Raw genomic sequence first — 23,307 nt, 5'->3', positions numbered from 1 at the left:
AGAGGAAAGTGGAAGAAAGCCCTGGAACAGAACAATGAAGGAAAGTAGGTACAAGTCTGGCAAAGATGTTGATAAACCACTGCTAATGTATGCCTGAAAACATTTGATTTCTTACTTGATGTACTACCTATGTGATGATGCATTGGCAGTTCATTTTATATATGAGAAATATGCACTGTCTTTTAAGATATTCTTATAGTTTCAAAGGTAGACAGCCCCTCAGTGTCTGCAGGGGTAGAATGTTCAGCTCACATGAGAGCTCAAGTGTGGTAGAAGGGTTGTTTACTCGGTGCCAAGTTCTTTGGATGTGAATTTCTGCCTGAAACGACACTGTCATTTGCATTATGCTATCAAGTTTCACAGAAAGCATAAGAAAATAGCCCATAGATGTAATTGGATCAGCCTTTAGAAAAGACTGGCAATTCTCAGTATATTTAAGAGAAGATTAAAAAAATAGAAAATTATATGAGCATAGATAGAATGTAGAAGAATAAATGAATGGCTCTACCTACCACTTTCAGATAAAAAAATTGGGATTAAGTCAGTTTTCCCCAGATCCAGTAGTTCATAGTTGTAACATGCAATAAAGTCTGGAGTTCATGTGAGCTATTGACTGAAGGGAACCACCATATCACAGCAGGGAGGGATGGATGAAAAGAAAGGGTCCTCTATGCCACTGGTTATCACCAGGGTAGTTAGGAGAGGGGCTGGGGACATGAGTACAATCAGTTCCACTTGAGGACAGCCGACATACTGAATGAGGCTCCATTTGCTTTCCTAATCTCTCATCAGTAGAAACCGCATAGTGGCTTAAGAGACAGAGCCAGCTGCCATTTTAATATCTTCATAGTTCCCAGTAAGTTGTTAACTACACGAATTTCCCAAACACTAAGGTTATATCACAGTGTTGGCTAAGAGTCTTGGAACAAATAAGGCTACTGAATTGGCTTCAAGTTTGACATGTTAAAACTCTCTGAAATTCATTATTTCCCAGCAAAGCATTGATCTGGGAGAGTCTGGTAGATTGCCCACTCCTTGGGAAGGGAAATGAAGAATTGTGAAACTAAAATTCAGTGCCTCTAAAAAGGTGTCAACAGCTGATGGCTGTGCAGAAATGACACAAAATGGGACTCTCAGTCACATATGGCTGTATAGCTGAGCCTGGTTATGTCTGGACTCAATTGTTAATTCAGTTATGAATACTACTCTACAAGTCTAAAGGAGAAAGATCTGCTGAGTCTGGTTTCTGAAGGTGTTTTTCTATAAGCCACTTCTGTACCAATAATAGTTTCCAAGCAGCTAGTTTGTTTCTCTCTATAGCTGGACAACGGAAATACATCGAACAAGTTATTTGCATTTTGGAAAGGCTAAAAATTATCCATTCTTTTCAATTCCTATCAGCTTAGCCAGATAGACTTGTTTCATGGGTGTTGCAGATCTCCTCATGAGGACAAAGTGGCAGACACGAATGAAAGTTCATTCCTTTGTTCAGTCCACTCTCTTCAGTTGTAGGGTTCCTAAAGGTAAAATAGTTAATATATGAAATATTGTACTCATGGTCTTCTGGTTGGTCCACTCACTTAAAAACTGCTCTAGGACCCAGACTATGGAAATTTTAATGGTCTAGCATTTCTCTTACTGTATCATACCACTTCTTCATATATGCAGCTTTTTCAAAAATAAACTATTTGGGACAATCCTTGGCTCTTTTAAATCTGTATTCTAAACATTGCCTGGTTTAGGCTGAAATCTCAAGCAGGCAATAGGCAGCTCTTACTTTGTCCATGGCCATAAGCCATCAAGCTGATCAAATTCTTACGCGCTTAGGACTCGTACAATGTTGCATTTCATCGTATGTCCTTTTTTTTTTTCCTGTGATTTGGGAACTTATAAACCAATTTGTAGATGACCAAATCTGCTGAAGCTTTTTCTTTCCCATTCCCCTTTAGTCATTTTTTGTCATTAGAGCAGGGAGGATTCAAAGCAAAATGAAGCTCACATCCAACAGATACTTCTTGTTAGTAATTTTTAGAGATAATTTAAACTACTTTACAAATGAAATATTTAATATCTGGACCAGATATTTTTTTGGGGGGCCACATTTTTTGGACTTCTTCCCTTCCCACATAAATCCCTAAATTGATTTTATCTTTGTTATTTAAGGGTAAGGGGGCAAGTACTACAAAACAGACTGATTTAGGATGTCAGGGAATGAAGAGGTTCCCTGCCAATGCTACAGTCTGGTTACTGCCCTGCCAATCCCCCTTCATGCACTGACCAGGTGCAGTTTGCTGTGCTGCTGTGTGTGTGCAATGTTCTGCATCAGTGATGCCAGGCGAGGGAGAAGTAGAAATAGAAATGAGAACATACAGCTTTCAAGAAAGGAAGAATATAATTAAAATGAAAACATCCCCATTGCAGGCATCGTAATCTATAGAGAGATGTGAAAGCCCAGGCCAATGGACAAACCTTTACCAAAAATACACTTTTATCTCTTCCGCTATATCTGATTGGGGAAAAAAAAACCATATTGATGACTTCTTTATATTGCTGGAAGTATTTAGTATCACCATGTTTGATTCCTTCCTTCAGTTTTGCCAGTTTATTAGCCGTGTATGAACTTTTCATCTAGGAAACGCCTTTCCTTATGTTACTTAGGACAACAGGAGGTGTCCAAAGGAGGCTTAGCAGGTTTGCAGCTTCTACTGTCCTTCCTGGGGGAGGGGAGACCAGCATCCCATCTGACATTCAATTCTTCAACCGTACTGGCAATTTGTTTCAGCTAGAACATTAAAGATGTAATAGCACCACTGAGTTTTCTTATTCGACTATTCAGATTTCAGAAAATCTTTCTTCATAATTCCTGGCTAGTTGCAGTGAGTGTGTGAAAAGCATCATTGACATCAACTTAAAGACTCAAAAGGCAACTGTTGGGCAGCAGGGCCAACCCCCGTGACCAGGGTCCCCACCGTCATCATATATGTCCATTTCTGTGTGGCCATACTTTTTCCCATTTTTTTCCCCAGTAAGCTGTGTCTTTTTGAGTTAAAAGCCACATACAGCACACCTCCTAACCTGATTTTTGACACCTCACAGGCCTGATGCTTTTTACCTAACCTGTCTATATAATATTTTAGGGTAATATATGATATACTTGTGTGCTTAATGATTATTGCCAATTGCTCATGCAAGAATCTGAACAGCTGTCAAAACGTGCTCTTATTTAATGAATCATGGCTGGGCAGAGACAAAGTTGTTCATAAGTTAAGGTTGCTTCGAGTTCTACTCGTACGTCAGGTGTGCATGTCTGGTTAAACACAGGGTAGCACTCTCTTGTTGAATTAGAAGGCCACTCTCCTCTCTAGTTCAGGGAGGGCTGTGCCTAGAACAGCCACTTGTAGCCTGTTTGTCTGAAGTGCTCAAGCTGTCAAGTGGTATCCCAACCACTACTTCTCCAGTGAAAAGTTCAGACACACCTGTTGTGTTGAACACAACCTCAACTGTATTTTAGAGGGATCATTTGAAAGGCCTCCAGATTATTGTAGATGGACTTGCCTTGAGAAAATTCTCATTAACCTTTGAAGAGCATCACCTTGAGTTAGCAATGAAGGCTGTGTCGACAATGTGGTACTTGGATGGACTTGGGAGGGGGCATCTCAGACAGGGTTCAAACTGGGTGAGAATAATGGAGATTCTGCCATGGTGTCTGAAAACACTAATGTAATACATTTCACTAGTGTGACACAACCACTTGATTTCCCCAACAGAGGCAGAAAACCTTCCTCTTTAGAAATAGGCATTTTACTGCAAAGTTTTAGTCCAATCACTAGGATGAAATCCACAGGGGGCTGTATTTGTCTAACTCTCAAATGTTTCCACTCATTATTCTTCAGCATTGGTCCCTTGCCAGGGTGTCCTTGAAGGGTGATATGGCCACAGTGACAGTCCTGCTTACCTTCAGTGATTTCTGTGAGTATACTACCTAGAGACCTGAAGTGGACCACAGCGACTCCACTGAAAACCTCCTGCTCGTCTCTCCCATCAAGTCTGTAAGGACCCATAAGGATCCAAAAAGTCCCAGACTTCTGCTGGCCTTGCTGAACTCAGAGCTGATTTCCATGGCATGTGCAAAGCTGGCACTTGATATAAATGGATGTCATGGAGCACAGGATGGCTGTAAGTGGAATTTGTTTTAAATTGATGAATTCCCTTGGGTTTCTTCACAGTTAAGTGAAAATGAAGAGAAACTATATAAGAAAGCGGTATGAAAAGCTTCCTGCTCACAATCAACTTCAAGCCTTTTCAGTTGTGTTTCTTATCAGCTTTTTTACTTTGCTTGTCTCATTCCTTTATTCTGAATGAAAAAAATCCAATCATGTTACCATATTCCTTTCTTTTGAACCATCAGGAAAGGTGGTTAGCACCTGCATGTATATGGCTTCTGTGACTTGATTAGATCCTGCCTGTGCATTCTTGATTCGCAAGGCTGGCATTATACTAGGATATGATGCCGCTTTCATTAGCTGAATCTCTCATAGGAGTGTCCCTGAGGGGGCTGACGGCCAGCAGGCGTATCCTGGGAAGACATTCAGGCACCTGGCAAGTTCAAGGGTTCTGAAAAGATGCTGGGTCAAGGGGAAGGCCACATGTGGCAGCTGGATCATGAAGGAATTTAAGATTCTTGTTCATCTCTAGACTGTCTTCCACCAATTGTAGGAAAAACATTTGGGCCTCTCTTCCTTCAAGGCCTAAAAATGACAGTCTTTGATCCTATTCTCAATCCAGCTTCAGCCCTCTTTCCTCTCTCCTCATAAGACAGAGTCAGAGAGTGGCCACTTAAGGGCAAAAATGTCCTGGAGAGGTCGAAGGTGGTTTTCGTCTGTGACCCGAGGGCCAGGGTCAGAAAAAGCTGTCTATGCATGGTCTTCCAGTCGAAGTTTAATATTAACATAATCACCATCTTTTCATTTTGATGTAAAGAACTTTTTTTCCAGCCCTTAGTTAACATCAAAGACTTCTGCTTCACCCTATTTCACATGCCTGTCAGCCACTCATGATAGAAAGCTGTGAGTTGCACTTGCTCTCCTGTCTGGAAACTGCTTCCCGGAGGTAGTAGGAGAGGTCCAGCCATATGCACAGAACATGATGTAGAACTCAGCTGTGTATGAACATGGCATTGCCCATTCACAAACGGTTTCAAACGTGAAAGGTGCTCTGCTACTGAGTCACATGTCCAAGCAGGTACTCTGACCCCAAGGCTGCTCCTGCTTAAAGATTACAGTTTCTTCTGGGAGTTGAGGTGTAGAATCTCTGCTGGCCCAGGAAACCAACAATGAACCGATATCAATGAACTGATATAAAAACAAAAGAATGGGCTTCTCTTAATGACTGATAACTCCCTGCATCATAACTTGCTCTCCAGGATGAAGTTTATGGCTGTTTATTCCCCTCTCCATACATGTACAATTCCACTTTTTCTCCTTTCCATTACATGAACAACAGCAATAGCAAAATCATTTTTCTATTCTGGGAAATACAAAGTCTTGGACTTCTTCAAAAATAGTTTGGGTAAGTTGCAACATTTTTGGTGAGAAAGATGCTACAGGATCTTGCTGCAACATGATCAAAATTAAGATCAATAATCAAAGCAGCCGTGTGTAAAGACCAGGGCTTCAACTCTCCCAAGGTAACTGTCATAAAAGATCCTTCCCTTCTTCCATTACAAGGTGACATGTATCAAGCTTGGGTTATAAAGCTTGAAATCTCAGCTTTAAAAAAATTTGGAAAATCTTGGTATTTCTTCTGGTCTTATAATAGAGTGGACTTTGGACCTCTGTAAGAAACAATCACCAAATGCTCTGCAATGTTCCCTTAAATGGCTTTTCATTGTTTCTGTGGCTTAATAAGGGACTCCTTAAAGAAGGCACGGAGCGCTTTCTGCAGACGATCTCAGAAGAGGTGAGTACAACGAGCATTCAGTTACGTAGAACCTCCCGCAGCACTGGTGCCGCAGGGGAGCATGCGAAGTCCTACATCTCCGCCGTCATCGTTTCCACGTGTCTCCATCTTAGTTGGTGGTCACACTGGCTTCCTTCTGGCGCAGTCTTTCTTTCTGTTAATGGAAAAACATGACATTATTATCATTTATATCATTTTTTATTTCTCAAATTTTAACAAATTTTTTAAATTTTGGTCTAGAATGCTGAGTAGAATTGTACCAAACACCTTAGCAATGAGACTATCTCTGTCCCTCTTTCCCTCAGCCCTTAGTTACTTGTCCCTCCCAACCTATCACCCTTACGTTCCCCTCAAAACAAAAAAAAATCAACAATCAGCCAATCAACTGACCACATCCATTTACAACACTGATCTTTACCATGCCAGGCTGCTCCGTTCTGTTCTCTTCTTTTGTGACAAGGACCCCCACTTTGTAGTACCACTCAGACTTCTCCCATCCCCACCCTCAGCTCACTGATGGAATTAGGGAATGCTTAAGAAATAGTTTGCAGGGAGTCTAGATCTGAAAAAAAATCATTGTTTCCAAGTTGACTGTATCTGCAAATGATCAACTTGGCAGGACTGAACAAAAGCCATGTAATGTGAAGGATAAGCAGATTTAGTCTCTGCAGAATGGCAGATCCATTTTGCCATGGGTATTGTGCTGTGTTCTGAGATCCCCCCTGAGGTACGTCCTTCTAAGGAGAAGGCATGGAAGTCTGCTGGGAAGATGTAAAAATAAACCAGAGCATACTAAACAGAAACACGGACCCTCAGTGTTTCTATACTGCTAGAGAGGTAAACATACGAAGTATGGCAAGGAGGGGTGTGTCTACTCCTAGAGGAAGGCTAAAAAGGAAAAGAGAAAAGTACACTGTTTTGCAAAAAGCAGATACAGAGAGAGGCCCTTTGAGAAGGGCTGCTTGTGATCTATGACATATGATGGTGAAGTGAATTACTAAATAGGCTAGATACAAACCTAAGTTGATGAATTTTAGACACCCATCCTGGGTTTGGACCCCATCCTTGACTTGTCAAATTGAATCAGGAATCAGTTTACAAGCTGTTTTCTAATTTCTACCCACCACCCACACAAAAAGACAAATAATAATAATAATAATAATAATACTAGTACTAAACCCTAATAATTTGAGGATTACAACTGGGGGTTTGCTCACAATAGAGGTCAACCTAGAAAAGATGCCACAGTAAACCCACTGTCTCCCTTTGTCTGCAGGGTGGGCCCATTCTCTCTGCCCTGGGAGAACAGGTTTGGTTGTAAAAGTCAGAACAGAGGCCCAAATCAAAGGCCTGGAGAAGGTGGTAGAGGCTGCTGAAGAAGGAAGATAAAAATCAGCATTGAGCTCACTGTCACTGAAAATCATCCAAATGAGTATAACGAATGCACCATGAAATGGGCACACAGGCTGTGCCTGCTTAGGTAGGGGCTATGAGCCTTAACCACAGCTTTCCCTGACCAAGCTCCATGGCCCTGACTCCCCACTTCTCATTCATCAGTTGCAGGCAGCATTCATTTAGCTGCTGATGGGGTTGGTAGGAGAGACACCATGGTCAATCAACAGAAATAATCTCGCTTTATAATTTAGACTCCATTTAGATCTTCAAAAGGTTTAAAGCAGCCAAGCAAAAGTACTTGCAATCTGAAAGCATAAAATAAGTAGCTGTGGGGCATCAGGGCCCAGAGGAGGGAGGGTTGGAAAATCCAAGTGAGGAGAGTGATGCTCCCTCTTACCACTCATTGCTGTTTCCCATTGCAGGGTCCACCACGGCTCCTGGGATTCACAGTAACAAGAAAAATCGCTAATATTTATTGAGCTGTTATTATGTGCTAGGCACTTTACATGTTTTTTGTAGTTTCCTCAAAATAACCCTAAAGCAAAGGTAATAATATTATTTTCCTCTTTTCACTGAAGAGAAAGAAACAAAGTAACTTTACTAAGGTTTTACAACTACTAAGTGGCAGTGCTGGGATTTGAACTCAGACAGTTTCATCCCCAACATCCCAGGTTCCTAGCCATTCAGCTACTCCGACTATTGTCTGTGACATCTATGTGGACATTTACTGTGCTCCCTACTGAAAGCTGGACTTCAGAAGACAACTTTCTCTCAAACCTAGGAATACCGAGGAGGTTTGGTTTCCAGCACAGGGAGAGATGTCAGGAGACCTTGAATTGGGCCCTGGCTTTTGTCTTCCACTTGCCAAGTGGCCCTGAGTAGGCTGTATCTTTCTGCATCTCAATTTTCCCAACTATCAACACAGGATAATCCCTGCCCCTTTCTTTAATGGGGAAAAGGAACTGATGAGAGTGAATGTACTTAAACATTTCAGGGAAAAATACTTTGAGATCAGGGGGACTGTGGTGTGGATGGGGTGTGGAAAGATGTGAAATGGCAAGTGACAGCAGTTGGTTGATCAGAAAGGGCCTTTGTTGAGCCTGCAGGAAAGGTAGGAAGCTCGGTTCTGCCCCTTCCCCCAACATACTCCTTTTTGCCATGTGCTACTCTGGGATGGGAACTGAGAATCTGGATACCATGTTTCATCTGAGTTTTATCCTTTAAATTCAGACATACTCCTGGGTGCACCTCAGTTATAATGAAAAATATATAGGTTATGCTGAAAAATGCATCTCACCAGACTAGCAGTGGGATTGATTTTTTTCGTCTCCACTTTCTTCTCTGATGTCAACTTGCTGACTGATTCCTGAGCCATTTTCAACCTGAAATAGAAACAGAAAGCAGGGAGGGGAGAGGAGAGGAAAAGGAAGGAAGAGGAAAAAGGAAGAAGTCAGGTTAAACAGAAATCCAAATGCTTTTGAATTAACCAATCAGTGGTTTGAAAATAAATATAGGAATGGTTTTTCAATGCTTCCCATTATTAAATTCAAATTCTAATTAGGCTTCTCTGCTTTATCAAAACTAAATTTTATTCACTAGCTGAGAGGCTCCCCTAGATGACCTTGGGAAGTCTGTTTTTGTGAACAATGTGATAGTTTCTGATGAATGGAATACTACGTGCACATAGCATTGTTTACTTCAATGCTGTCTGGCTTGTGATTTACTCAGCAGATAAAACTGAGACAATTTTGAAAATTGAAATTTTCTGGAAACATGAAAATACAAATATTAAAATTCACCAATTCACATCAATTAAGTGAAAAGACAACTTATACAGACTGTCCCAGAAGTTGCCATACATAGGGAAAATGGGAAATTGTAGCTAGGTGTAACTTTATTTACAAAAGATGCATTACAAAATGCTTCCTTTGTATGGAGACTTTTGGGACACCCTATAGAATGGGGAAAATATTTATAAAAATATTTATAAATCATATATCTCACAATCACCCTGTGAGAGAGAAACTTTTATTATTCCCATTTTATAGGTCTTAACCATCGTGTGATATTCAATGCTGCATATATCTAATACATGAAGAACTCTTACAATTCAAAAAGACAAATTAAATTTCCCCTGCCCCATTGGGCAAAGGATTTGAATGAAGATTCCTCCAAATATTACATAAAACTGGTCAATAAGCACGTGAAAAGATGTTCAACATCATTAATCATCAGGAAATACACATCGGAACCACAATGAGATACCACTTCGCATCCACTAGGACAGCTAGAATCAAAAGGAAAGACAGTAAGGACCAGGGATGAGGGTGCAGAGAAACTGGAACCCTTATATATATGGTTGATGGGATTGTCACATGTTACAGTCACTTCAGAAAACAGTTTGGCAGTTTCTCAAAATGTTAAATATAGAGTTAATATATGACCCTGCAGTTCCACTGCTAGGTATATAAATATATGTATAACCAAAAAATTGAAAGCACAAGTCCATATAAAATTTTCATATGAATATTTATAGCAGATTATTCATAATAGCCAAGAATAGAAACAACCCAAATTTTCATCAACTGATGGATGGATAAAGAAAATGTCCTATATCCATACAGTGGAATATCGTTGGCCCATAAAAAGGAATAAAGTACTTATACACACTATAACATGGACGAAGCCCCAAAGCATTGTGCTAAGTGAAAGAAACCAGTCACAAAAATGCATATGATTCCATTTATACGAAATGTCCAGAATGCACAAATTCATAGAGACAGGAAGTAGATTAGTAATGCCATGAGGGGTTAGGGAAAATGGGGAGTGACTGCTAAAAGTTAAGGGATTTTTTCTAAAATTAGATAGTGGTGATAGTTGCACATTCTTGTGAATATATTAAAAACCACTGTGTAATGAAGAGTACTAAAGTGCTAAAATGTACACTTTAAAAGGGTGAATTTTACAGTTTGTGAATTCTATTGCAATAAAGCTATTATTAATAATTCACCAATTCAACAACCTGATAGTATTTCTTACCCATCAAATCAGCAAATCTAATAGGCAATAACTATCGTTAGTGAGGACGTGGAGAAATGAGAACTGCCACACAGTGCAATAGGGAGTATAAATTGGTACAGCTGGCTTTGGCAACATCAAACAAAACTGAAAACATGCACACTCCATGAGCCATCGATTCCTCTTACAGGGAGACACCTAAAAGAAACTTTCATACACAGACACAGGGCTTTCATTGTGGCAATATAAGCAACAGTGAAAAACTAGAAACAACCTGATGATAATAACATTTATTGGATACTTAATCTGGGCCAGGTATTATTCTACTGGCTTTATTTGAATTAAACCATTCAATTTTCACAATCACCCTGTGAGAGAGAAACTTTTATTATTTCCATTTTATAGGTCTTAACCATCGTGTGATGTTCAATGTTGCTTATACATTATATTGATTCAATACATAATATGAATATGACATAACTGTGAGAAAGAATGAACTAGATGTATGAAGTCAGCAATCCCAGATATCAGAAACACGGTATTGAGAGAGTGAAGAATGCTGCAGAGTGATACAGTGAAGAGACCCTCTACTGTGGTCCCCAACCCCTGGGCCATGGACCGGGCTGCAGAGCTCCACTGCCTGCCGCAACCCCCGCTCCAACCCCCAGAAAAACTTTCTTCCATGAAACTTCGGAAGGGGGTGCACAGCAGGAGGTGGGCAGCAGAGCTTCCTTCATCTGTATTTACAGCTGCTCCCCATTGCTCGCATCACCACCTAAGGTCTACCTCCTCCCTCCTCACCCCACCCTCCTCTATCCTCACTTGGTAGAAAAATTGTCTTCCATGAAACAGGTCCCTGGTACCAAAAAGGTAGGTTGGGGACTGTCGAAGCCTCCAAAGCTCGACAGCAGAATTAATCCTCAGCCTTTCTGCTTATTAGCTGTGTGACCCTGCACAAGAGCCCTCTCTATGTGCCTCTATTTCCTAAAAAAGGGATAATAATAATAGTGCCTACTACATAGGATCACTGAATGAAGATGGTGCAGTTCCAGGCACACGGTAATCACTCAATAAATGTAACCTACTATTGTTACCGTGCATGCAGTATGCTACGCTGCATATATGTTTTTAAATTGCACCCACAAAACAACATTGCTCACAGATACATGCACATGTATATAAACATATATAACATATCTGTATTTATATACACACACATAAAAATGTTCAAAAGAGACTGGAAAGATATCCACTAATTTCACCATAGAGGTTATTAGACAGATGGGGGAAGAGAATGGGACTGGGGGTAATATGTCAAACAATTTCATTTTTGTCTACAGTGCTTTTTTTTAATTAAAAAAAATCTTAAGGTGACAAATATCACTAATTGTAATTCTAGGTGGTAGGTACATGGGTGTGTTACATTATCCTTTGTATTTTTATTTTAAAAATTTCCTTAAAAATTCTTTTAAAATATTAAATATTTAAAGATCCACCAACTCACAGACATTTAAAAAAATAAACATGCCTTTTCCTCCAGGTTCTCAAATAAAAATCTTTTGTTAAATATTAATCATATGCTTGTTAGACTCTACAAGTGGCTGAGTAGCTTAGCTCTTAGCTAATTTTACATAATTTGCTTAAAACGTACACTTAGTAATCTGATCTTTCTGTCCACATGCACAAATTAGTTACAACGAATTCAACATGCTGACTTATACATCGGAAAATAAATAAAACCGAGACAAAGATGAGCAAGTGATTCCCATAACCCCAGAAGAAATATATTCGTAAAGCTGCTCTGAGGATGGGCATTTGTCAACACTGACACGGGTCTGAGTGTATAGACCGCACCGCCTACTAAACTTTTCCATTTGCAGCAGTAACTGTGACTATACCCACACGAGAGAAGAATGCACCAAAAGGATCAAATCCAGGTCAGACTACACTGGAGACTCTAACTATTAAGAGTTTGCCAACCAAGATGATGGTGCTGGAAGTGGGGCCACAGCTTGCAGCAGGTACTCCTCCTGGCTTCTCTCCAGCCAGATTTCTTTTCAAAGAGAGCACCTGCTAGGAAGCCTTTAATCCCAATTCCAGTGGTGTGGTTAGGAATTGCTATTTCTCTCAAAGCCCCCTAACTTTAAGAGAAGTTGTTTTGGGGTCATCTTTTGCTTTAGTGGTTCCTTTTCACCTTTGAATTCTGGTCTCTTCTTCCAGAGTGGGTCTTCTACCATGCTTCTGCTCAGTATCACCTTCCCAATTCCCGTATGCCTAGTGGCCCACTCTTCATGCCCTCTGGTCATCTGGGGTGATGGTGGTGGTTGGGGATGCAGAGGCAGGGAGCCTGGGAGCCAATCCACAGTCCTGTCCCCACTGCAAACCTTTTCCTACTGGTCAGTGGCTGTTCTGCAGACCACAAGCAATCATACATGCCCCAGACTCCCTAAGACAATTTCCACCTCAGTGATTCTATCCTGCTCTTCTCCAAGTGTTCTCATTCAATTATCATGTCTCTCTTTCACAGGGCACTCTTGAAAAAGCAATGGGAGAGGGCATAGCCCAGTGTCAAGTAGCTTCAGTGTCAGCTAGACTTGACTCTAACTCCAACTCTGTCAGTTATTAGAAGACATGGGACAAGTTAATCAACATTTCTAAATTTCAGTTTCGTTATCTATAAAATGGAGGTTAATATCAACCTCTTGTTATCATTGTGAGAATTAAATAAATTAATATATGTAAAACATCTGGCATAGCTGGCACATAGCAAGAGGTCAATGAAGGATAACCATTATTGAACCTTTCATCAGAGAGATAAAGAAATTCCTTAAGAATGCATGGCAATAGTTCCTGACTACAAGCTAAACAAGTAGAGCTATTAGCTCAGTACTATCTTGCAGTAATATCATTTAGCTGTGTCCCAAAAGCAAACCAAATCAACCAATGCTAGATTTAGCTGCACTGAGATTTCGTAAACCAAAGAACTCAGCTCAATTTTTCTGATCTGAATGCAGATTCTAAGTCATGTCCAGAAGCTAAACTTTGGTGCAAGTATGACAAAAATTTTTCAACCAAATAGAATAATAGAAAATTTTTGAACTCCAAAACAAAGGTTGTATTACAGAAATTCTAAGTAAATGTTTTCATATTAACCTTGTTTTTCTAATAACCAAAATAAAACTTGTTCCTTATGGAAATTTTATATATTTATACATTTAAAAATTATATCTTCAATTTACACTACATATTTAAGGACAATAAAGAAAAAGAAAGACTCAATGGATATTTCAATACTTTTCTCAGAATGCAGTCAAGACATAATTGGACCAGATAATGAAAATTATCACATGCAAAGCTCTGAGCTAGACCTCAAGATCCATGAGGGCATCAGTGGTGACTACCGTGTTTACTGCTGTGTCCCTAACCCTTGATACAGTAGCTGGCATACATATGCATGCCATAAATAATTACTGAGTGGAGACCCATAGAACAAAATTATTGAAAAAACACTTAACTTTCTTAAACTACTGCTTACTTGAATTTCTTGAACATGCTGAGCCTGCCTGGGCATGCACTCTGTGCAGTTGCATGGTGCCCCTTGGTTTAAAGCTTTGCTGTTACCATCTTAAAATTCATGGTTTTGGAACACAGGGCTTCACAATTATGTAGTTGTTCCTGCCTGAGATTTCCCAGAACATTTAAAGTCATTTTATTAAGAAAATGGAATATTTTTCAATCTTTTTTCCAGGGAACATTTATTACGTAAAGAAAGGTACGTTTAGCTGGATGGAGTTGATACCTTCCCCTCCCTCTTTTCCTTGAACTTACTTCCAAGGTTCATTTATCTTACTGTTTTCCGATCATTTTTAGGCACCTGCCTTTCCCACTAGACTGGAGCTTCTCAAAAGCAGGGATAGGACTTCCTTGTTTTTCTTTTCTCGGCATCCTGCAGAATAACTGGCATACAGTAAGTGACAATAAATACTGAATAAATAAATGGTTACAAATGATTAGTCTCTACAATCTCATGTGAACATAACATCACCAATGCTCAAGACTGATCCTGTGAAACAAAAACCAGCAAATTTTTACTATATTCACTGAATGTCCTTAACATGAAAGTCCACATCATGTTTAGAGGGCCAGGATGTTTTTCAACTGCTTTAATATCATACCTATGAAGAGAAACAAGTGATTAAATATGCTGACAATCTAGCTTTGTCATGTACATCGGTATGATAGAGCACATAGGTAGGACTTAGAAACTGCTCTGACCTGACAAGAGGTTGATTGTTGAGCTGTCCACATTTTGAAAATGTCCTTCAAAAACCGTGGGCAGTGTCACATGGCTGCCTAAGAAGCTACAGTGGTTGCTATTGTTGATTGCGTTCAATTCACTCAGAATCAGCATTCTGGCAATTATGCGGGAAAAGACTGCAAGCTGGGGGGCTGCAGTTTGATCAACCTAGGAGGGTTTAAGTAAATTTCAATCCAGGTTTGATCAGCCACAGGAGGTTTAAATGAATTTGAATTTAGTTGGCATCATTTGTAAATGCAGAGATTTCACCTAAGTTCAAATGTATGACCCCTTTTATGAAATTGGAAGGTCTGGCAACATTGGGGGCATTACTGTGCAGCAACAATGGGGGCCAGCCTCAGTTCAAGGCCCTTACAGTCATTCCCTATCACATCCGCAGCCCTGAGGCTGTCAGGTGGGGTTCTCTAATACCTGGCACATCTTATTTTTGTTGCCTGCCTGGACTCCGTAAGGTTTGACATTTCGGTCAGGAGACTTACTGGAAGGCTACTATGATGGCCCAGGAGTGAAGGGATGAGAACCCAGACAGATGAAATAGTCTTCTAAATCTGCAGTCCCCAATCCCTGGGCCGTAGACTGGTGCTGGTCCTGGCCTATTGGGGGTCGGCCGCAGAGGGCAGGAGTTGGGCCAGGCTGGGCCAGAGTGAGGCTTCATCTGTGTCTGTGGCCGCTCCCCATTGCTCGCATCACCACATGGGATCCACCACCTGTCAGATCACCAGCCATTGGATTCCTATAGGAGCATGAACCCTATGATAAACTGCATGCGAGGGATCTAGGTTGCCCCGGGTGGAGCTGGGGCCAGGGTGCTGGCACTGGGGAGTGGCTGCAAGAGCACATCGTCATTGGCAGAGAGGTCTGACTGCACAATGAATGTGGCATGCTTGGGTCATGCCGGGATCATCCCATGGTCCTCCTCCCCACCCCACCTCCCAGTGGAAGGATTGTCTTCCATGAAGCCAGTCCCTGGTGCCAAAAAGGTTGGGGACTGCTGTCCTAAATGATCTAGTTCCCTCCAATCTATTCTACAGATTAAGGTGGTCTCAATTAGTAATACATGACTCTGAGAATATTACTTCCCTTCGCAAACACTTTCAATGACTCCTAATCAACTGTAACAGGGGTTAGCAAACATTTTCTATAAAGGGCCAGACAGTGAAATATTTTAGGCTTTGCAGGCCAAATGTTCTCCATTGTGACTACTCAGCTCAGCTGCTGTGGTGTGAAAGCAGCCATAAAAAATGCATGAATGACCAGGCAATGCTGTGTTCTAATAAACTTTATTGACAAACACTGGTAGTAGCCAGATCTGTCTTATAGGCTGTAGTTTGCCAAGCCCTGGACTATAGTGTTTGATCAAATTCTTGAGCCTGGCAATCCAATCCTCCTGCTCTAAACTTAGTTTGCTTGTCTGTCTTAATCTCTTCAGACTCAGCCAGATCTGTTGTGGTATTGACAGTATGGCAATTTAATTAGCTGAGTAGCCTTGGACAAGTCACTTAACCCTCTGAGCCCCAATTTCCTCACCTCTTAAAAGTGGGAATAATACCACACCTTTGCTGTGAAAATGAAAGAAAATACTTTATGTTATTACTGATCAAGTATCCTTTCCCTTCCCTCACTCCACGTACTCCATGTCATGGCCAAACAACTCACCCTTTTTTGGATGTGGCATCTTGCTTTTACTGTTCCCTCAGTGACTGTCTGACTCATTTCCATGTGTTCAAATTCTTCCCATTCTTCTATTCCCAGCGTAAGTGCCAAAGTCATGAAAGCTTCCTTCATCAATCTTAGCCAGAAGTAATTGCTCTTTTTCTCAAGTGAAAAAGCACTTTGTGCCTCTCTTAAGGTACTTAGGGCTTTTCATCTTAGAGCTGGGTAAGTGTCCTATTTCCCTTAAACCACTGGAACCACTTGAGGACAATGACCAGGGCTTATACATCTGGGATCCCTCCCTGTTCCTATATCTAGCACTTTTCCACGCACAAGTTAGTTCCTAGCAAATATCTATGTGACAAATGATTTGCATGGATAATTTTTTTCTACCTTAAACAAAGTGTTTAGAAAATACTCAGACTAGTAAAATGATTACTTTTGGTATTTATCCTTAAAAAACATAAAAACATTTAAAAAAATCTAATTCCAGTTATTGATTAGCTGATTGAGTCTTAAGGAAAAAGAAAGGGTGCTCAAGGCCACCCAATTGTGCTAAATATTCATATATATCAACTTACGTATGTATTCCAGGATTCTCAAAAGTATTCACATTACTTTGTCCACAAGGAGACTGAGATGCAGAGAGGTTATATAACTGTGTCCCAAGTCTGGTATTGGCTTCTCTCACTTTAGGAGGTAAGAACTTTTTTGCATTATAAAAGAAAACCTGCTGGTTAGACAATTTCTAGCTACATAATGCTCAACCTCCTCCTTGGCTTAATTGTTTATGGACTTGTTTTTGTTTCTGGCCTAGACGTTGGTTCTTTTTTTGTTTCTGGTTTAAATATTTATTCTAGAATATCACACATAGCTGCTCATGATTCCTCATAGGCAAGTACCTAGACTTGACTTTAAGGTGTATATGGCAACTTATACAAAAAAAATAAAACAGAAATAACAGGGAAAAAAAACATACAAACATGTTAAAGAAAATACTCAATTTGTAAGTGCCTACGTAAAATTTGGAGAACCCTATCTTTTCCCCCTTCACATTACAATGTGTACACCCCCTAAGGGGTCAGCGGGAGCCCAGGAAGCAGCAGGTGCTGCCACAGTCTACTGAGGAAAGACACAGTGTAAGACGGGACAGCGAAGCACATCCTCTGCTGTTCCTGCCTAGTCTCTACTCCATATGAGTGGTTTGTAATTTTGGTTTCATATTAGAACCACCTGGGAAGGGAGTTCTGCTTCCACTTAGAATGTGGAAAGCTGCAAGAGAACATCCTAACAATGAAAAGAGCTGGATAACGCACAAAATCACAATTTTTCTTCAACTCATCAGAGAGCAGGGGTCACAGGCAGTTAGGTGACCTGTCTTCAAAGAGGGACATGCCTTTCCATTTAGAGGCTTAGGCTTCCCACTATCATAGCCTCATTTTGCGGGAGAGCCTAAAGGTGGGTATACTCTAGTCTTGCTACAGGCTGTATTTATTTATATGCCTGTAGCTAATTCAAACAAATTCAGAATCCAGCCATCTATGAGACTGAGGAAGTACAATGTCTTTATTCTTTTGACATTTAATATTTCATTGGTTCATGGTATACAAGGCAGAAAATACTGAAATGATCATCAAACTTAGTAACGACAGGGAGTACTTCATGTTTGACCATAGAGATGGAGCACACGGGCCACATGAGAGAAGTGAGATATTGAGAGAGTGGGGCAGACAGTGTTCAGGCTGTTTTACACTCCTTGCCACTACTGAAAAAAACAATAGTTTAGAGCAGTGTTTTCAAATTGTCTTTCAAAGAGCCTTAACGTGCTTCAGGAGGAGGGGCTGAATTAGAGGACCCTCTAGATGCCAACTTCTGCAAGTCCTGCTTCAATAGGAAAAGCTTCACTTTGTTTTATATATTGGTGTTTCATGTATGTATGTATTTGGACAAAAAGAGCTCTGCTCTTTTTTTTTTTTTTAAAAAAAAAAAGATGACTTCTGCATATTAAATTTAACAGAACCTATTTGAAGGTCCTGGGGGAAAGAGAAAAAAACCACCTTCCTCTTCAGGAGAATGCCAACAGAAGGCTTTTTCCTAAAGAACTGTCCAGATGAACTACTAATTTAAGAAAATAACTCCTCTTAAAAGGATGATTCTTATGACAGTCACAGCCACAAGACTGCAGACTGTGGGCTCCAATAAAACATCAAATCTACAAAAATGAAAACATGGCTAGCTCTACCATTCTCTTCTGCTTGTTACTTTCCAGATATATTCTAAGCCTGTGAGATCACCAGTGTCTGGCAAATACAGACAGGCACAGTGGGGACAGATCCAGATGAGCCAAACTAAGGGAAATAAGTGGGGTACCCGTTCACTTTCCCCTCATAAAGGCAAGAATTACCTCACTTTTTATTATGATTCATTTTATTTATGGTCCTTCCTAGAATTTTGCTTGCTTTTCCTGATTTCTGCCCTATTCTATTTTCCAATTTCTATTTGCTTCCTTTGCTTTTTATAACCTCAGAATGAAAATTCAATGGGTCTATCTTATTACACCCTAAGTAAGGCTTTTCCCAATTTAATTCTGTGATTGTAGTTAACTTATTTTGGTGTGGTGTCATTGCTCTTTCTCGTTTCCTTTCTTTCCCATTCTGCATATCTGTCTCAATTGTGACAAGACTGTCAACCTATTAACTTTTGAATAACTCTTAAGTATGATGCTAGGTTATCTTTTTAAAGAAAAAAGTCATGCAGGCTGACAGCTGGTGTCTGGATACAACTAGTCTCAAATCATGGTTCAGGCTGGAGTCTACACTCTAAACAGTGGGATTAATTTTTCAACGGTATTTAAAAATAGGTAAATGGCTCTTGAAAAATACCATTGTCTTTTCAACACCTATTGGTGATATGTTAGAAATTCTCCTAAATGATAATGGTCAGTTCATTTTAGCAAGTAGAGAAAATACAATCTGGTAATATTACTATATAGCAGGGCATACTTGTTAATAAATTACTTGTTTTTGTATTGCAGACAACAGAACCAAGGAAGTGACTTTAGGAGAACAGAAATAAAGTTTTGGCCTATAGTTCTACTAGCTTCAAAGCAGCAGCCCTATCAGCCATCCAGTACAGTGTACCTAAAAACAACCACTGCATGGCCCAGACCATCCATATCTTCTCATCCAAGACATTCAAAGTCAACGGCTTTGCAAATATAGGCAGATAAAGGCAAAGAAAAGAGAGGCATTGAGGAAATTGGTTCATGAAATGCATGTTGGCAAAAGCATGAAATCTGACCTGCTGTAATGTGAATCTCTTCAAAAGAAGACTTTAATATCACTCATTACTAAAGAAGGAAAGTTAAAATAGTCTAGAAAATGGACAAGGTATGATCTGTGTGTCAACATGTAATATACCTCTAAGACAGCATGCCCTAGGGAATACCCAAGTTCCCTAAAAAGCAGGATGGTAAAAACTGAAGGTCCAAGCCACTACACCACCTAGACTTAGCCTGAAATGTAAAGACATGTGACCTGAATCTCTCTAGCAAGTGCAAGAACTCGTCATTCTGATGACTCTTCTGCTATACATGGAGGGACATGATAAACAAGGGAGCATGAGAAAAACATGCCTTTGTTACTGGCCCAGTTAATTCTGGTCTAGGGTCCTTTGAGTGGTGGATAAGGTCTTTGTGGTGTGGAAAAGGTATTGGCCTCTACTGCGGATCACACCTGTAAATAAATGTCTTGCCATTCTGAGAACCCAATATGGGTTGGCTTTACCAATCATTATTAGGGACAGCTTCCCCTATAAGCTAAATGATGATACTTTTATAATCTCCCTTTAGGAGAAAAAGCCAGAGAAAGAGTATAAGAAGCTGCAACGATGAAATACAAACTTGCTATTCACTCCTTTGCCTTGATCTCCTTGCAGCCTTGAACTAAGTAACATGAGGCTGGGTCACAAGGAATAGCATATATGAGACCTTGGGAAGGTGTGATAGTGGCTTTCTTGCCTCAGAAAATCCAATATCACATGATTTATGGCACTTTGGATAGAAAAGATTGGGGGCAACATTTTGATATTTTCCACATTAGGATTATCTGAAACATAGAAGGTATTAAATCACAAGGGCTGTTTTTAATGTTGTGCTTTCAGAAGGCCCCGGCTACGTCTGGCCATCCCTCCTGCCATTGCCTAATAGCTCGAACGTCAGAAGTAAGGCTAGCTACTCTGTGGAGTTTGTTTGGGTCCTCAAGTCTCCACAAGGTCCTGTCCCCAGTTCATGGAGTCAAATTATTTCTTCATACAGCGGAAAAAGGAACTAATGTTCAGCTTTAGTTCTAAATATGAGCAATCACGGAGAACTGCCGGTGGCTGTGGGGACCACTTTCATTTCCATCCTTCTTGAGAACATTCACTCACTAGGTAAGTCTGAATTCTTCATATAACTATTGCACATGGTTAACAGTTATAAAAGCCAATGACATAGGTAAAGTCACTCTCCACTATTAGTAAAAAAATAAACAACGAAAAGACCAAGCTCATTAACTCCTCAATGTAAAGGGAAATTTCTTCCTTACTGCAGCAGCCGATGAAAACATCACTGACTAGTCCATGTGGAGTGTTTCCAAAGGGTAAGAAAATAACACTCAGAGAAAACAGCCATAGACAATATGAAATAATAGGTAACCCAGGGTAACCTGGTTATTCCAGGCAGGCCACCAGGGCCACATACTTAGATGGACACACACTCGTCTATGGTCTCTTCATAGTCTGACCCTTGACCCTGACCACCCCTGCGCGTCCTGCGTCAGCCTTGCAAGCAGCCATGGTAACACAGACCAGCAGGAAAGCAATACAGGTCCTAGGCTCAGCAACTTACACATCAGAATCTAGCCTTTAAAAGTTATTCCATGATAAATTAGCCTATCACTTCTACTTCCTAAATTTGACAAGTTTCCCTACCCCATTCTTAAATAAGATGTTTTTCTATTTACAAGTAAGGAGGTCCTCTTAGAGACGGAATTTCACCAGCTACACAATCAGCCACTTCATAGTTTTTGTGGGCTATCACTTGTAGTACCCAAACACACTTTGACTTCAAGTGATTAATTGCAGAACAAAGGCCACTTCCGTCTGCAGAGCTGCTTCTCCCCCAGGCTGCAGGGGAGTGGAAGTGGGTGGTGGTGGTAGGGGCCCTGGACTTGCCCTGGAATGCACGATCAGTTAAAGCCAATCACTCTGCACTTGGTAGACACAACACCCGGAGCCAACCCTGCGATTTAGGTGCAGAGTGAAAGGTAACAGCATTGTATTCATTTCCTCTGGGAGACAGCTTGGAAACTGAAGCAAGCCCTGTGTCATAAATTTGCAAATTTAATTGAAATGCAGTCTTCATTATCCATCCTGATAATGAAGATTTGCATGTGCTTGCATGTGCTCCCCCTTTTTCGGTTTTGAAACCTGTACCACCTACCACGTCTCACCAAAAAGTAGAACCGATCAGATCCTGCTTACATGGGTGACTAGAACAAAAGGGTGAAAAAACACGGGAGACTGTCTGGAGCAGGGAGCCTCTCTGGCGCCCCTCAAATCACACTACCCAGGCAGCCCCCTGCTGCATCTGTGCCCAAGGCGAGAGCTGTCAGGAGTCCCACAGATAAGTAATTTAGAAATATTCTAGATGAATGAAGGAGACTTACTTTGGATTTCCATTGCTGTCTGCCAAGCTAGGGAAATAGAGTGTGAACAGATGCTCTCTAAGGTTCTGTTCTGAGCTCCAAAGGGGTTTGAGGCTTGGCACGGCCACGAATCCAAAGGATTTCTACTTCCTTGTTTTTTTTTTTAAATGAAAGTAATACAGTCAAGAACAGAGACAGTGATTGTTTTAACCCATTAGCTAATCTTTCTTGTTCTGAACATGTCTATCTTCCTTAACAAAGCTATTAAGATTTGAGATTCTTGGGCAAAAGTGACCCATATGGGATACATTTAGGGAACTCTATCACCAAAATCTAAATAAATAAGATTTTTCATCTATCAGCAGCAGGCAGCAAATCTCGTAATCAGTTTCAACACGGTAAAAGAAAACACAGTGATCATTTATTTGTTCAACCAATATTAGCTGAGCACCTATTATGTATAAGGAAATATAGGAGCTACAGAGAAAACAAGGCAGTGTGAGACATTGTACTTACCTTCTAGAGGCCTATGATTTATTTAAAAAGAGAAACGTCTATAACGAAATGAATGAAAAACAAATCATTAAATGCCAAAATTGAAGACACAGTAAACCCCCTTTGGAGGAAACATGGCTCATGGAGGTTGGAGAAAACACCACGAAGGAGGCAGTATGTGATCCCTGGATTAAATTCCTCCAGAATAGTTTCATAGTTTGTATATCACTTGAGACATCATAGATATTTTTAAAGTATGTCTTTAAATCAATATCATAATAAATATTTTAAAAGTACAGCCATGCATTGCATGACTTGCAGTCACAGACAGACCACATATACAATGGGGGTCCCATAGATTATATAATGGAGCAGAAAAATTCCTATCACCTTGTGACAACTGTAGCTATTGCAGTGGCACAGTGCAATAACTTTGTTTTTATACATTTAGTGCAGCCTAAGTGTTTATAAAGTCTATAGTAGTGCACAGTAATGTCTTAGATCTTTACATTCACTCACCACTCATTCATCAACTCACCCAGAGCAACATTCAGTCCTGCAAGCTCCATTCATGGCAAATGCCCTATACAGGTGTGCCATTTTTATCTTTTCTATTTTTACTGTACCTTTCCTATGTTTAGATCTATGCAGATACACAAATACTTACCATCACATTACAATTGTCTACAGTACTCAGTACAGTAACATGCTGTATGGGTTTGTAGCCTAGAAGCAATAAGGGCTACACCATACAATAGTCTAGGTGTATAATAAGCTGTACCA

General features: G+C 40.3%; 1 protein-coding gene across 2 annotated transcripts in view; it reads right to left on the bottom strand.

The window, feature by feature from the left end:
* Positions 1–6,029: 6,029 nt before the first annotated feature.
* Positions 6,030–23,307, bottom strand: part of FMN1 (formin 1) — a 342,614-nt gene continuing 325,336 nt past the window's right edge. For both annotated transcript variants that reach the window (XM_045527700.1, XM_045527703.1), the window contains 2 exons: positions 8,651–8,735; positions 6,030–6,112 (listed from right to left, as the gene is read on the bottom strand). In XM_045527700.1, coding sequence (XP_045383656.1) covers positions 6,068–6,112; positions 8,651–8,735 — 130 coding nt within the window. In that variant the 3' untranslated portion in view covers positions 6,030–6,067. The remainder of the gene's footprint in view (positions 6,113–8,650; positions 8,736–23,307) is intronic.

Source organism: Lemur catta, chromosome 1 (assembly GCF_020740605.2).
Source record: "Lemur catta isolate mLemCat1 chromosome 1, mLemCat1.pri, whole genome shotgun sequence".
Lineage (NCBI taxonomy): Eukaryota > Metazoa > Chordata > Mammalia > Primates > Lemuridae > Lemur > Lemur catta.
The sequence above is the reverse complement of the archived record's forward strand: the minus strand, read 5'-3'. Positions and strand labels throughout refer to the sequence as shown.